Source organism: Heterocephalus glaber, unplaced genomic scaffold, assembly GCF_053883595.1.
Source record: "Heterocephalus glaber isolate CG9 unplaced genomic scaffold, H.glaber_assembly_v1.0 deba00001561, whole genome shotgun sequence".
NCBI classification, from domain to species: Eukaryota; Metazoa; Chordata; class Mammalia; order Rodentia; family Bathyergidae; genus Heterocephalus; species Heterocephalus glaber.
The window spans coordinates 2,073,794-2,088,371 of record NW_028258349.1 but is presented as its reverse complement, the minus strand read 5'-3'; the positions used below and the strand labels follow the sequence as shown (position 1 = coordinate 2,088,371).

At 38.5% G+C, this 14,578-nt stretch overlaps 1 protein-coding gene and 1 pseudogene across 5 annotated transcripts in view; one reads left to right on the top strand and one right to left on the bottom strand.

The window, feature by feature from the left end:
* The first annotated feature begins 618 nt into the window (after window positions 1–618).
* The window catches only part of Atf6 (activating transcription factor 6), a 227,055-nt gene continuing 213,095 nt past the window's right edge, over window positions 619–14,578 (top strand). Inside the window, exons 1-2 of one of the 5 annotated variants that reach the window (XM_021244746.2) lie at window positions 619–869; window positions 14,274–14,350. In XM_021244746.2, coding sequence (XP_021100405.1) covers window positions 818–869; window positions 14,274–14,350 — 129 coding nt within the window. In that variant the 5' untranslated portion in view covers window positions 619–817. The remainder of the gene's footprint in view (window positions 870–14,273; window positions 14,351–14,578) is intronic. The other 4 variants (XM_013065761.3, XM_021244747.2, XM_021244749.2 and 1 more) reach the window with 4 other exon arrangements.
* On the bottom strand, window positions 9,576–11,122 carry LOC101706226 (dnaJ homolog subfamily C member 28-like; annotated as a pseudogene).

Sequence of the window (14,578 nt, the reverse complement as noted above, 5' to 3'; positions counted from 1 at the left end):
CATCTTTCAGTTAGTTTCTGATATGTGTAAATTTCTTTAAAGTAAATCTGCACCTTAAAATTTCAGCAACAAAAAGATTGAGAACTTTATTATTGCTGGTTTTAGGGTAAGCTCGCTCGCACTTTAGTAGCTTTAGACATTCATCGTCAGGACAGAAGTATGGGCATGGGGAGTTTATCTTACATATTTGTTTTGTCTCAATTTGCTTCCATAAAGGTGAGGTTTCTAGAAAGCATAATTTTAAAAATTGCTTACCTCAGATAACTGTGCATGCCAATCAAGAGGCAATGCTAATGAATGTGGAAAAATAGTTTTCTTTCTTTCACTTGTTTATACGGAGAATTTTTACATCGCTGGGAAATTATTCGTAAAAATTATATCAAATTTACTGTTACTGTCTAATTTTGTTCTGAGATACCTTCACCGCGATATTAAGGAGAATCAGGGACCATACCAGGATGTTCAGAAAGAAGTTTTACTTTTCGTTTTTAACATTATCGATAAATTTTGTTTAACCTAATTGGTGTCTTTCTCAACCCACCTCCGCCCAGTTCCCTTTAAAAGAGCGAGTCAGAAAGTGCTGAACCTCCAGAAGGGAAATAATTACTCAGAGACCTGTTTAGTTTAGTCACTGAAGTTCTTTCGGCTGATTTTCACACGTTCCGCTTACGATAGAAAGTTTGTCTTCCTTCGGCCACCGTCGCGCTAGCGATTGGAGTATTTTGTCCGCCTAACGCCGCCGTCCCAGATACTGTATTACCGAGTTCCAGAGCACTGGGACGTGTATTTCGGGGAGCCGGCTGGCGTTGCCGGCAACATGGAGTCACCTTTTAGCCCCGGACTCTGTCACAGACCAGATGAAGGTTGGGGTGAGTAGGAGCTGCGAATGTACCTGGGAGGCTCGGGTCCGCTTCTACGGGTTTTTTCCTCCCTACTTCCGCCCATTTGTGGTGACAGGTGTGGGCAACCTGACCTCGGGAGTGAGGCCACTCGTCGCCCCAGTCCACGGTCCTGGAAGAGCCTAGTAAAACCGTTCAGCCTCTGTCCCGGCCACAGGAGAGTAAAATGTATTAATTAGAATTACTATCGTGTTTCACTGTTTTTCCTCTGGGGAAGTACCGTACCAGGTGACCTTTTTGTGGGGCGAAAGGAAGCGTGGGGAGGGTGACTGTGACTACGGAAAAGACCGCAAGCTATTTTCTCAGACTGTAGGATTTGAGCAGTGATCGTAGCGAGAGGTTGTGTGTGTGCGTGTGTGTGTGCGTGCGTGTTTGCGCGGCAAGGTTGATGTGTACAAAAACTCATCTCTCAGCTTTCACTATTAGTTTAACTCATTTTGGCGGAGAAGCAAAGTCCAAGAACTTGACCTCGCCTCTCTTATTACTTTGATCTAACATTTATAAACTGATTATGTTCCTGGCTGCTCTCCGGATACAGCTCTGAATTTTCTTGTCATAGATATTTTGGTTTTGGTGGTCAGGAAGGATAGAATAGAACAAAGCTTTGTCATCTAGGTGTTTATAGTGTTTTATTCCCTTCTTGATTGCAAGAGATGTTACTAACACATTTTTAGGTGCCAATATGAATTTGGGAATGTGTAGGTCCCTGAATGGGTCCTGTTGTAAGCCCATACCATTCTCCAGTTTTGGAATTTAGGGGGCCCTCAAACTGATATTTATTTTTTTCCACAGACCAACATTCTCATCCTGTTGGTGAAGTCTCAACTCCATTTATTGAACTGACATCCTTATTTAATATTTCAATAGCAGATGCTCTCTAAAAATTTATTCTATAAAAGGTTTTTTTCAGTCTTTAGATTTTTCTGGAAAAACTTCAGACTGTCTATTCCCAGTATATTTTTCATGCCAAATATATTAGTCATAGTGACAGTTACCATTTATTTATTTATTTATTATTTTTTTTTTTCTTTTAATGCTTGGCTTACATGTTTTGTTTTTTTAAATTCTTTTATTGGTACATTTTAGATATACAACACAATTACATTTCTCATTGGGAACTTGTACCTTTATATGATGCATCTTGGTTCTTATTTTTTCCCCATTAGTTACCATTTTTTTAGCACTCTATTTTTGTCTAGTACTCTGCTAAGCTCCTTACATCTGTCATTTTATCTAATCTTTTTTTTTTTTTTGGTACCAGGGATCGAACTTGGGACCTTGCGCTTGCGAGGCAGGTGCTGGAACCACTGAGCTAAATCTCTGGCCCATTTTATCTAATCTTAATAGCCCATAATATTGTTATTTTACAGATGAGGAGACTGAGGCTGAGAGTTTGTTCTCAGAGTCTTAGAACTATTAAGTGGCAGAAGGAGAACAGGTTTGTTTTTTCCCACAGCCTTTGCCTCTAGTCTTTATTCTGTGATGCTTTCCTAAAATAATTTCTACAGATGTGATTCTTCCTAAGAAACCTAGATTATTAATAAGACTATTTCAGTATGTCAGATAGTTATGATTTGCTTTCTCAGATAGTTGACTCTTGGGCTGGGGATTTAGCTCAGTGGCACTATGCCTGCCTTGAAAGCACGAGGTCCTGAGTTTGATCCCCAGTACGATAAAAAAAAAAAAAAGAATTCAGATAGTTGACTCTTAATATTTTCAATATATTTTGATATTCTTAAACTATAACTGTGCCACACTTCTAGGTAGCATTATTATATTTTGTTTTCTGATACCCATGCTGCATTTTCCTGACTTTTAATATTCTTTAACCAGTTTTTTGTAGTGCTTGATTGATTCTCGGGTATCCTGCCCTACCCGTCCCTGAATGTGCTCCATTCACACTGTTTTCCAGATTTCTCTTTTCAGTCTGTTAATCTTCTCTTAGTTGAACACTTTAATTTTTGTGTTCAGTAAGTAGGCTTTGCAAGCACTATAGTGTAACACTGTTGTATGCTAGTGTTTCTCAGTAAAATATGGATTCTTTCTTTGGGAGTTGCTGTTTAGGATATTCAGGTATTTTGCTGATGTATTTTATGTTTTAAAAAAAGATTAGAAGGTATCCAGTTAAATTTTAGAAATTATATTATGTAATTAATATTTCTTGTGACTCTAATAATTTAAAATAATTTAAATAAAGTGTTTAGCTCAGAACAGCCTAAGATGGGATGTGCTTTTTTAAAACTTGGGTTGTAAAATTTACATCAGGGCACTGCAAACATTTTTTGAAAAGATTCAAATAGTAAATATTTTAGACATTGTGATTGTGTATGTGGTTTCTGTTACAGCTCCTCAACTCTGTTGTAGTGTAAAAGCATCCATAGACCATATAAATGAGTAAGAATGGCTGTGTTCCAATAACAGTTTATATAAACTGAAATTTGAATGTCACATAATTATTTTTAATTCAGTACTTAATAGTCTTACTTTTTTGTTGTTGTTTTTGGTACCAGGGATCGAACTCGGGACCTTGCACTTGCGAGGCAGGAGGCGGCACCACTGAGCTAAATCCCCAGCCCTAAAACTATATTTTAAAAAGTAAGACTATTGGGCCAGAGATTTAGCTCAGTGGTGCCGCCACCTGCCTCGCAAGTGCAAGGTCCCGAGTTCGATCCCCGGTACCAAAAAAAAAAAAAGTAAAATATATTTTTAGATTTACAGAATAATTGAGCAGGTATAGTACATATAATTCCATATACTTCCTGGCTGTCCCTCACAATTCTTGCATTGGTAATGTCTTGCATTAATGTGGTACTTTTGTTACAATTGATGAGTTAGTATTGATAGATTAATGGCTAAAGTTCATAGTTTACATTAAGCTTCATCCTTAATGTAAATACTAAAGTAAAAGTTGTTTTTTTTTTTTTTTCCCCACCGGGGATCGAACTCAGGACCTTGCGCTTTCGAGGCAGGCGCTGGAACCACTGAACTAAATCCCTGGCCCAAGTAAAGGTTTTGATAACTGTAAAATTCTATAGGTTTTAACAAATATGTAAAGACATATATCCATCATTGCAGTATTGTACAGGGTAGTAGTTCCACTACCCTAAAAATTCCCTGTGCTCCACCTATGTATCCCTCCTTCCTCCTGAGTGCCCTCTCACCCTATACCCACTGATTTTTTTTTTTTTTTTTTTTTTTTTTAGTTTCTTTAGTTTTACAGACTGTCATATAATTTTTTTTTCCCGTACTGGGGATCGAACTCAGGACCTTGTGCTTGCAAGGCAGGTGTGACACCACTGAGCTAAATCCCCGGCCCTGACTGTCATATAATTGGAATCATATATAACCTTCTTAAACTGGCTTATTTCACTTAGCATTATGGATTTAGGATCCTCCTGTGTCTTTTTGTGGCTGTGATAGTTTATTACTTTTTAGCACTGAATAGTATTAAGTTGTATGGATGTTGCATAGTGTATTAGTATGCTCAAGCTGCCATAACAAAATACCATAGCCTGGATGGTTTAAACAACAGAAATTTAGTTTCTCACAGTTTTAGAGGCTGGAAGTTCAAGATGAGGATAGCAGCATGCTCTGATTTTGATGAAGGTTCTCTTCCTGGCCTGCAAATTACTTACTCCCTTTTACCTGTGTCCTCATGTGGCACTGAGAGAGAATCTTCATCTTTTTATAGGGCCACAATTTTATTAGATTAGGGTTCCATCTTTATGACACCATTTAACCTTAATTACCTGCTGCAGACCCTTTTTCTGGATGGTCATAGTGGAGGTTAGGGCTTCACATATGAATTTTGGATGAGGAGTACAGTTCAGTCTGTAGCACAGTTTGCTTATCTGTGTACCTATTGAAGGACACATTAATTGCTTCCAAGTTTTGGCAGTTATACATAAAGCTGCTATAAACATTTGTGTGCATATTTTTGTGTAGATATTCATTTTCAAATCATTTGAGGGGAATGGGACAAAAATAACCAAGATGGATTATGTAAAGGTGCAAATTTCCAATGATGAATGTCATTACATTGTATACCTTAGATGTACCAGTAAAATTAATAAAAGAATCATTTGGGCATATTGCTGGATCAAGTGGCAAGAGTATGTTTTGTTTTGTAAGAAGCTGCCATACTGTCTTCCATTGCAATCCTACCAGCATGAAAGAGTGTTCCTGTTGTTGCATGTCCTAGCTAGCATTTGGAATTGCCGGTGTTTTAGAGTTTAGCCATTCTAATGTGTGTGTGTTTAGTAGTATCTCATTGTTATTTGAGTTTTCAGTTTCTGATCACATGTGGTATTGAGCACCTTTTCATATGCTTGTATGCCTCTCCTTTCTCCATCTCCTTACTCCTCCCCTCCCCTTTTGCATTTATGCAAAAGCCACTTTTTAAAAAAAATCCACATTAGATGTATGTACCAAGATCAGAGGCTTCCTGCCACTGTGGTTTCTTTTTATGTCATCAGCCTTTTCTGTGAAGGTTCTCTTCCTTTTCTTTGCTCCCTTGATGACACAGCTTTCTTTAAATCCCTGGTAAGGGGTGACTATTTTCATTCTCAAAGCCTTTTTACCATCGGGCCTTTCAAGATGGCATGGGTGTCTTCTTTGTCCTGCTACTTTCAGATCATTTTTCTTGCCTCCTCCCTCAAAATACCCTAGGCATTAATTTCATTTTGTTGCAATTTTCCATCCTCTGCCACATCCTGTTGCAGTAATCTGCTGATTCCTGAGTCAATTTCACTCTTTTTCTGAAAATTGTAGCTATTACCTTACTGTCACTTTCTCCAATATTATTACCATAATGATTCTTAGATATTTCAGTATCCTTTGAGAAGATTCTTCAAATATGCTCATTTTCTGGACCTTCTCTCCACCAGCAATCCTGCTTTTTACTCTCTCTTGGCCGTTTGCTCCTCTGATCATAACTCCCTGCCTTATCATTTCCTACAACGTAATCTCACTTTTAACCATCCCACTCTGACCACTGTCTCCTGTCTTACTAGCTTACTCCCTTTAGCATTCTAATTCCAGCAATCCTTCAGTCCTACTGAGATTTTCCCATCTTTTCTTTCCCTTCATGTCATCACTTTTTAGACAATTATTGTAATGCTTCTCTTGCTATACCCTTAACATCCTTGTCAACTCTTGTGTTGTAGGTCTCTTGTGGAAAAACCACAACCTTAGTTAAGTCACATTGTCCATTCCATGACTGTAGCTGAATGTAGCTGAAAAAAAATTCAACCATGTTGTAGTGTCACTTTAACTTTATGATACTGATATAGGTGGAATAGATATAACTCTCAAACCTTCTAGATATCTGAAACGCGAGTTCGTGTTCTCTAAAATTGAAGAATGAATTTTAGGAACAATGGAGGTTAAGAGTAGGAAAATTTATTGAGAGAAAGATAGCTTCTGTCTAAGAGACACAGAAGGGGGACCAGAAAGTGGGTTGCCTGCTTACCCAACTTTTCGAAAGTGTTTTATGGGATAAAGCCACGAGGTGAGGCAGGTTTAAGGTGGGACAAAACTAAGACAACTGGTAAGATTGCAAGTACAATCGCTTCTCGGCCTTTTGGCTAAGATCAAGTGTAAGATTGCAAGTACCGTTGCTTAGGTAATACTGATCCAATGAGAAATCACAAGGTGGACAAAACTATGAACAACCAATAAGATTATGACAAGTATAGTTGCTTAGGTTATATTGATTAAATGGGGATCCAGTTAGCAAGCATATAAGGAATGAGCAAGGCTTTTTGGTGGTAAGGGGTGGGCCAGGGATCTTTCTTAGAAGATCTTGGTCCCCTACCCAGGTGATTGATACCTATTTAGAATACTAATCACTGTTATTTATCCTGTGTGGGTGTGGTAGTTTCTCTTCTTTTACAGTGCTGGCCTTCAGTGAATGTGTCTTGATTGGCCTCCATGTTGGCTCCTTGTGGGCTGGCCCTGTATAACTGCCTACAAGATATCTAATTAATTTACCTATCTATAATAGTACCAACCTGACATAGGCCAGGTTGACCATATTTCTGTGGTCTTCCCACTCTCCCATTCTGATGATTGATTTATAAAGTTTCTTCAAACTTATAGCACCTCCTCTCCCATTCTTCAAACGAGAACTTCTACAAGCTCCCACTAACTCATCTCTGCACCTCCCAGCATGTTTGCCTTCTCTTTTGTTGCTGAGAATGAATGGCCTCTTGCTCTTGGCTAGAGCCAGTCCTTCTTCGATGGGTTTAGACCCCTTCCTCCTTACTCAAAAATGTCATTCAAACTGTTCTTCCATTTCTTGCATCATCATTTCCCTCTGTCTGCCAGATCATATCTGTTGGTAAACATGTAGTTTACTTATCCTTTTAGAGAAGAAAAGCAAGAAAAAAAATGCCTAAGTCCTCCTTAGATGTTACTTCCCTTTTTGCTGCCACCACATTTCTCTTTATTTTACATAGAATTCCTTAAAAGTCCATAGTTAGTGACTCCAGTTTCTCTTCTTTCATGTCTTTTTTTAATGCTGGGGATTGAACCCAGGACCTTTACACTGAGCTATGTCCCCAGCCCCTTTTTGTTTTACTTTTTTTCGATGCCAGGGATTGAACTCAGGACCTTGTGCTTACCAGGCAGCCATGGGACCACTGAATTAAATCCTGGCCCCCATTTTGGTTTTTTATAAACAAAGCCCTTATAGAACAGGAAATATTACAAAGAGTCAACAGGAGGGATTCTAGAGTCTGACTTAGTTGCTAAACTGCCCAGACTGGGCTTGAATTTATGGTCTTCCTGCTTCAGCCTCCCCAAGTATTGGGATTACAAGCATATGCCACCACACCCAGCTCTCTCATGTCTATTAAACCCACTCTAGTCAGATTCTACCAGTTCACAAAGATTGCTATTTCTAAAGTTATCACTAATTTCCACATTGCTAAACCCAGTGGCCATTTCTCAGTACTCTTGAGGGAAGTCTGTAGTGGTGTGGAATTGGTGAAAACAATATGGAGTAGGCAATATGTTTTAGAAATACTTTAGAAGTAATCAGTGCCACAAGTTTCTTATGGATTCCTCTAGAATATTCTGTAAATATATATTTATCAACCACCCCCAGTTTTTTTAACCACAGTAAAGTTAAAAGATCAGTCAGTACATTGATAACCAGTATTTCCCTTATCTAGATTTATCAACTCTTAGAACCCTGCCACACTTAACTTGTCTCTCAGTATTACCCACATTTCCCTCTTCTTTCACCGCCTGAAAGTGGGTGGCAGATAATATGAAACCCCTAAACACTTCACCAAGTAGTTCCTAAGAACAGGAAATATTTATTTTTATGTATGTGTGTGTTTTTTGTTTTTTTTTTTGTACCAGGAATCGAACTCAGGACCTTGTGCTTGTGAGGCAGGTGGTGGAGCTAAATCACCGGCGGAAATGTTTATTTTTAAAAAGCATGAAATCGGGGCCAGGGATTTAGCTCAGTGGTGCCACGGCTGCCTGGCAAGCGCAAGGTCCTGAGTTCGATCCCCACACCAAAAAAAAAAAAAAAGCATGAAATCATTCTTAATGCAGTTCCAAGCAAAATCACTTTCCCCCCCCCACCATCTCTTATTAGATGCAGTCCTACACGGCTTAATAACAGGGACACAGTCTGAGAAGAGTGTTGTTGCAAACATCATAGAGGGTGCTTACACCTAGATTGTACAGCCTGTCACACACTTAGATTATATGGTATATGGGTGTATGGTGCAGCCTGTTGCCCCTAAGGCTGTAATGAACCAAACAACAGGACATTAAATCAAACACAAGAGAAAATAATACAGTTGAGACACAGTAAACGTGACATGTATGATGCAACTGCTGGTGTAACACTGATATTATTTTCCAGTACTTTTTTTTTTGTGAGGTGCTGGGACTCAAACCCAGGAACTCACGTGTTAGCTAAGTGTTCAACCACTCAACTACACCCCCCAGCCTTAAACTTTTTTTTTCATAAGTAGAAGTTTCACACCCTAATAATTAAAAATATAGTAAATACTAAACTAGTAGTATAGTTGATGATTGTCATTATCAAGTATTATGTATTTATTATCTCTAATTGTGTGTGCTGTATACTTTTAGGATTAGCAATACAGGTCTGTTTACAGCAGCATCACCATAAACACAATAATGGATCATGCTAAGATGTCACAATGACTATGCCATCCCTAAGTGTTAGGGATTTTCAGCTCCATTATAATCGGGTTTTTTTCCTTTTTTAAAAATTTTAAACAGTTTTGAGTTTTAATAAGTAGAACTGCAGCATACTTGTAAAAAGGAAAGGTTATTTGGAGGTTTAGTTAGTTACATTTTACCATACTTCTTCAGTTTTTAATTTTGATAACACATATTCAGGAGTTTTGTTTTTGTTGAAGTACCTGTGTTTGACAATGGCAAATCATAACTGCTTCTAAGTTATTAGAGCCTAAAACTACACTAAGACTTTTTGAATACCTTGTATGATTCCCAAGTCTGATTTCAGTTCTAGCTCATTTCACCTGACTACTGACACTTGAACTCTGAAATGGCCCATTTCCTTTAGAAGTGAGATCTTTTCTTTTGCTATATCCTTATGAGCAGAGCTGATCAAAAATTTCTCCGACTTAGTTTCTTAGCTGTGAGTGTGAGTAGTTTTGTGACAAATACAAAGACACATGAGTAACCCAACCTTTATGTCTGATGTCAGTTGAAAATGAATTGGGGCAGTACTGTGATAGCAAATATTCCAGTGGTCATATTTTAATAAATTTCCAGAGATTTATCCAGTTTAAAAAACCTGTCTTGACTCCAGGGGTTTTCTCTTCTCTCGGATTAATGTCATTTGAATTTTTTTTTTTTTTTGGTGCTGGGAATCGAACTTGGGACCTTGTGCTTGTGAGGCAGGTGGCAGAACCACCGAGCTAAATCCCCGGCCTTCATTTGAGTTTTTATCTGTGATTTGTTTTGTTAAGAGTCTCATGTATTTTCTGGGCCCTGATAATTTCTTTCTGTACATCAAAATGGACTTTTTGCCTGGTCAGGATGGGAACAATTAAATTAAAGTCATTAATTTGCTTGTTTAGTTTTCTGATGTTTTCTTCAAACTATTCACAAACTTGGTTCCACTGCCTCTGTTCTGTTGGCATCATTGGATTCCCAAGTTTTTTTCTAGACTCTAAAATTGCCTCTCGGAGTTGCTCAATAGTATCGTTTATTTCCTTTTGCATTAGGATCCATTCTGGTTGGTATCCGTCATCTGTCAATATTCTGTTGAGGTTGTGGGTCATGGGGTCAATATATGAACAGACAGAAAACTTTTTTAGAGGTCTTCTCTTCCCGCTGAGATTGTCAAAGTGTCCTTTTGCCATTGATTCCTGAATGAGGTCCTCCACTAAATGCTCTATTGCTTGAGTTATCTTTTGTTCTCTGCTGTGTCTTACATCTTTGACAGTTACGCTCTTAGCAAAATGCTGCTTTTGCAGTTTCTGCTTTTGATATTACATCACTTACGCCATTGCACGGTCTGCCCTGAATTGTCTGTATTGCTTCTTTTGCTGACTCAGAGTCCCAAAACCAACACCTTCAAAACTTAAATAGTGCCGGTGTTGGGGTGTGTTATATTTGAATTTTTCTTCGTCTTCCTCCTCCTCCTCCTCCTCCTCCTCCTCCTCCTCCTCCTCCTCCTCCTCCTCCTCCTCCTCCTCCTCCTCTTCTTCTTCTTCTTCTTCTTCTTCTTCTTCTTCTTCCTTCTTCTTCTTCCTCTTCCTCTTCTTCCTCTTCTTCCTCTTCTTCCTCTTCTTCCTCTTCTCCTTCCTCTTCCTCCTCTTCTTCTTCTTTCTTCTTCTTTCTTTCTTCTTTTTCTTCTTCATTCTGCCTGGCATTTCTTTGCTCCATCACATGGGAAAGCACATTCCTGTAGGCTTCTTCGATCCTTATAAATGTTGCAGAGTCTGCAGCACTAGAGCTGTGTCTGGGTGGTATTGCTTGGTAAGCTTACGAAAAGATTCCCGGACATCTTCTACAGAGCATCCTTCTTCTAGATTCAGCAGCCTATAATACTCTCTGATCTTCTTTTTGGATTTATGGGTCGATATTATTCTATTTCTAATGGCACCAGGACAGGAAATCATTTTCACTTGATCCATAATCAGTGAAGAATTTATCAGATGAGTTCTTAAGAGCCAAGCCATCATTGCACACATTGTGTTCATTATTATACCAGTATTTTTAATGATCTTAACCGACCCAGGAGAGGGGCTTGGTGGCTTCCGCCCCCATGCTTCGCTCTCAGCTCGATTATAATCTTATGGGACCATCATTGTATGTGTCTGTTGTGTGTGGGCTACTGAAATGTCACTGTGTGGCACATAACTGTACTTGTATTTCTCTTCTCTTCCCCTGAGAATCCTAGTTCTCAGTAACATCCTTTTTTCTGTAATCTTGCATTAGCTGCTCCATTGAACATAGTTGAAAAAAGTCAAGAGCAGAAGCAGGGAGACTGTCAGGAGGCTTCTGTAGCATCCCCATGAGTTATAATGGTAGCAGAGTGGTTGGATTATGGATATATACACCTACACATACACACATGCATACATAAACACATGTATACATAACATGCATACATATACACATATGTATATACACTTACGTTTTTTGAGACAGAGTATTGCCCATGCATTGCTGTATTGCCCATGCTGGTGTTGGACTCATGGGCTCAAGTGATCCTCTTGCCTCAGCCTCCCAAGTAGCTGGTTTCACAGGTGTGTGCCGGTGTACCCAGCTTGACACATACATTTTAAAATTCTGAAATAGTTTCAGACCTACAGAAGGATTGTAAGAACAATACAAATAACTTTTACATGCTTTTCACACAGATTGCTCAATTTTTAAATTTTACTGCATTTACTCTATTTTTCTCTTTCTTTAAAAAGGGAGGCAAAGAGAGGAGTTGATCTATCACCCTTAAGCACCTACAGTGTATACACCCTTCTGCCCATGGCCCAAAAGCAAACAGCAAACCAGAGATACTTTCTGTGGTACTATAATATATAGTACTTCTTCCAGTCAGGAAATAAATATTGATACAACACTCCCATCCAATTCATAGACAGCATTCAAATTTTGGCATCTACCTCAATAATGGCCCTTTTTTGTTTCTAGTTTAGGATCCTTCTTGTACTTACATGTTGCTTTTACTCATCATGTCTCATCAGTGTCCTTCTATCTGGAATAGTTCCTTAGTCTTTTCCTGTCTGTTGTGCCCTTGACAATCTTAAAGAGTGCAGATCTTTTATTCTAGAAGATGATTCTAAACCAGTGGATCTGTCCTCTGTTTCCTTGTGACCAGACTCAGGCCATGCATCCAGGGCAGGAATGCTGGATAAATTATGTGTGCTCTTCTTCATGCATCACATTTGGAGACACACTATGCTAACCTATCTCAGGGCGATGCTTAAGTTGCTAAATGCCACTGTAAAGTCACCATTTCTCCTTTTGTATTTTATTACAATTTGGGAGTAGGAAATATGACATGACACCAATATCCTGTTCTTATTAAACCTTCACCCACTACCCTTGCCCCATTGATAACTCCATCCTGTATCAACTACCACTCTAATGGCTGCCATTTAGGAATTATGTCACTATCATTTTGTATTCATTTATTAATTCACAGGAGAACTCTTTCACAAGAAAGAGTTCAATTTGTTTCTTTCATTATGGACTCACTGATTCCTTTTTGGTTCAGTGGGCTGTAATCTGATAATCTTATTTTGATTCCAGATTATACCACTGGGAGTCTACATTGGTGCTTTTGGTTTTTTGAAATGTTCCTATCATTTGCTGCAGATTTCCTTCATTTCGGATGCAAAATTTTCCAAGCTTATTTTGCACTTTCTCTGCTTCAGCTCTTGAATCAGCCATTTCTCCAAGGAGCATTTTAGTAAATTTCCATTTAGTGGAGGATGTTATTTGGTATTGAAGATCTGGGCACACAGTATTTTCATTGCTGTTGGGATGCCATTGCTGCTAAAACCTCTCAGCAGACAGAACTAAGAAATTTATCCATCCATCCATCCATCCACTTACTAACAATTCTAATTTAATACCTTTTTATTCTTTTAACCTCCTCCCTTGGTGTGTTTTTAAATCCTATATATTGTTAAAATTTAATCTCATAACTTCTCAGGCTGCCTCTCCCATCTGGCGCTCTGTTTTCCCTCCCACTAATCTCATTTCATTGGTGGCTGGGCATGCAGCCGTCTCCACCAGGCAAACCTTTCTTCCCTAGCATCCCATTTCTTTGGAATCCAAGTACATTGCTGCAGATGATTGCACTCTGAACACCAGCATCTTCATTGTTCTGCTTTCCCAGAAGCTGACCTCTCAGTGTGCTACCACACTGGCTATTATTTTAAGTTGGTAAAATGTATCTGTTATTGGCCAAGTTAGTAATAGACTGGCAATATAGTTCATGAACATGCGTAGTGAGGAAATGACCAAAGCAGTTTCAGTGGGATGGTACTGAAAAGTATTAAAGAAGACTGAGATTTAGAAAACTCTTGAAAGCCCTTGAATTTCTAAATGTGTTAGAGAAAAATAGAAACTTTACAGATTGTATGATAATCAGTAGAAGAAGTGAGCCTTGTCAGCACTGTGACCTTTCTTTACAAGAAGTATTTCACCTTGGGCCGGGGATTTAGCTCAGTGGTGTTGCTGCCTGTCTCGCAAGTGCAAGGTCCTTTGTTCGATCCCTGGTACCAAAAAAAAAAACCCAACAAATTATTTAACCTCGTTTACTGAAGAGTGTTCTTGTCTATGTTTTTCTTGGTTTCTAAGGAAATCTTATTAGGAAATTAGAATATAGTTTGATTTGTGGAACTGAATTTAGTAGTTTAGACGAGTAAGTCCTTTACTGTCTAGATAAAAAAAAATTATTTGTCCCCTTAATTTAAGACATGGATGGCAAATACTTGTACACAATACATGTATCTTCTCCATAGTCCTCTCTTTTCATTGTTGCTGATCAACCGTGTTACTTTTTTGTGTGGTGAGCACAGATGTGCCATCAACATTCTTGTTAGTGATATTCCAGAAAGTCACCACCAATGATTGCAACATGACATATAACATAAAACCTTTTAAATCCCTGGGGTAAGGATTTAGTTTGCAGGATAAAAATTATGTGGAAAACAACACATATATTAAAAAGCCACTTGAACTGCTTGTCATTCACACTGCCTGAGCTCATCAGTAGTACCAGTGGCTAATGAGAAACCCTGATGGAGCTGGCATAGGAATATAGTGCTTGTTCTTGTGTCATATCATTGAATTGACAGTTAACCTCTCTTCTTTTGTTCAAAGATTCTACACTCTTTGCTGAACTTGGTTATTTCACAGACATGGATGAGCTGCAATTGGATGCAGCAAGTGAAACCTTTGTAAGTACTTATGAGAGGAGAAAAACTGAATGAATACTGAATTTACCCTAGTTATTGTAAAGTTTCAGGACAATAGGTTTAGGCTAATAATTTAAGTTTAATTGGCTTTGAATATTAAGTATAAAAGGTAGTAGCCATTATGTGGTCAGTAAATGTAGCACCATAGAATTGCATTGGTCTTGGTGTGGGAAGACTTATATTCTAAGCCCATTTTTTTGCCTCCAGATG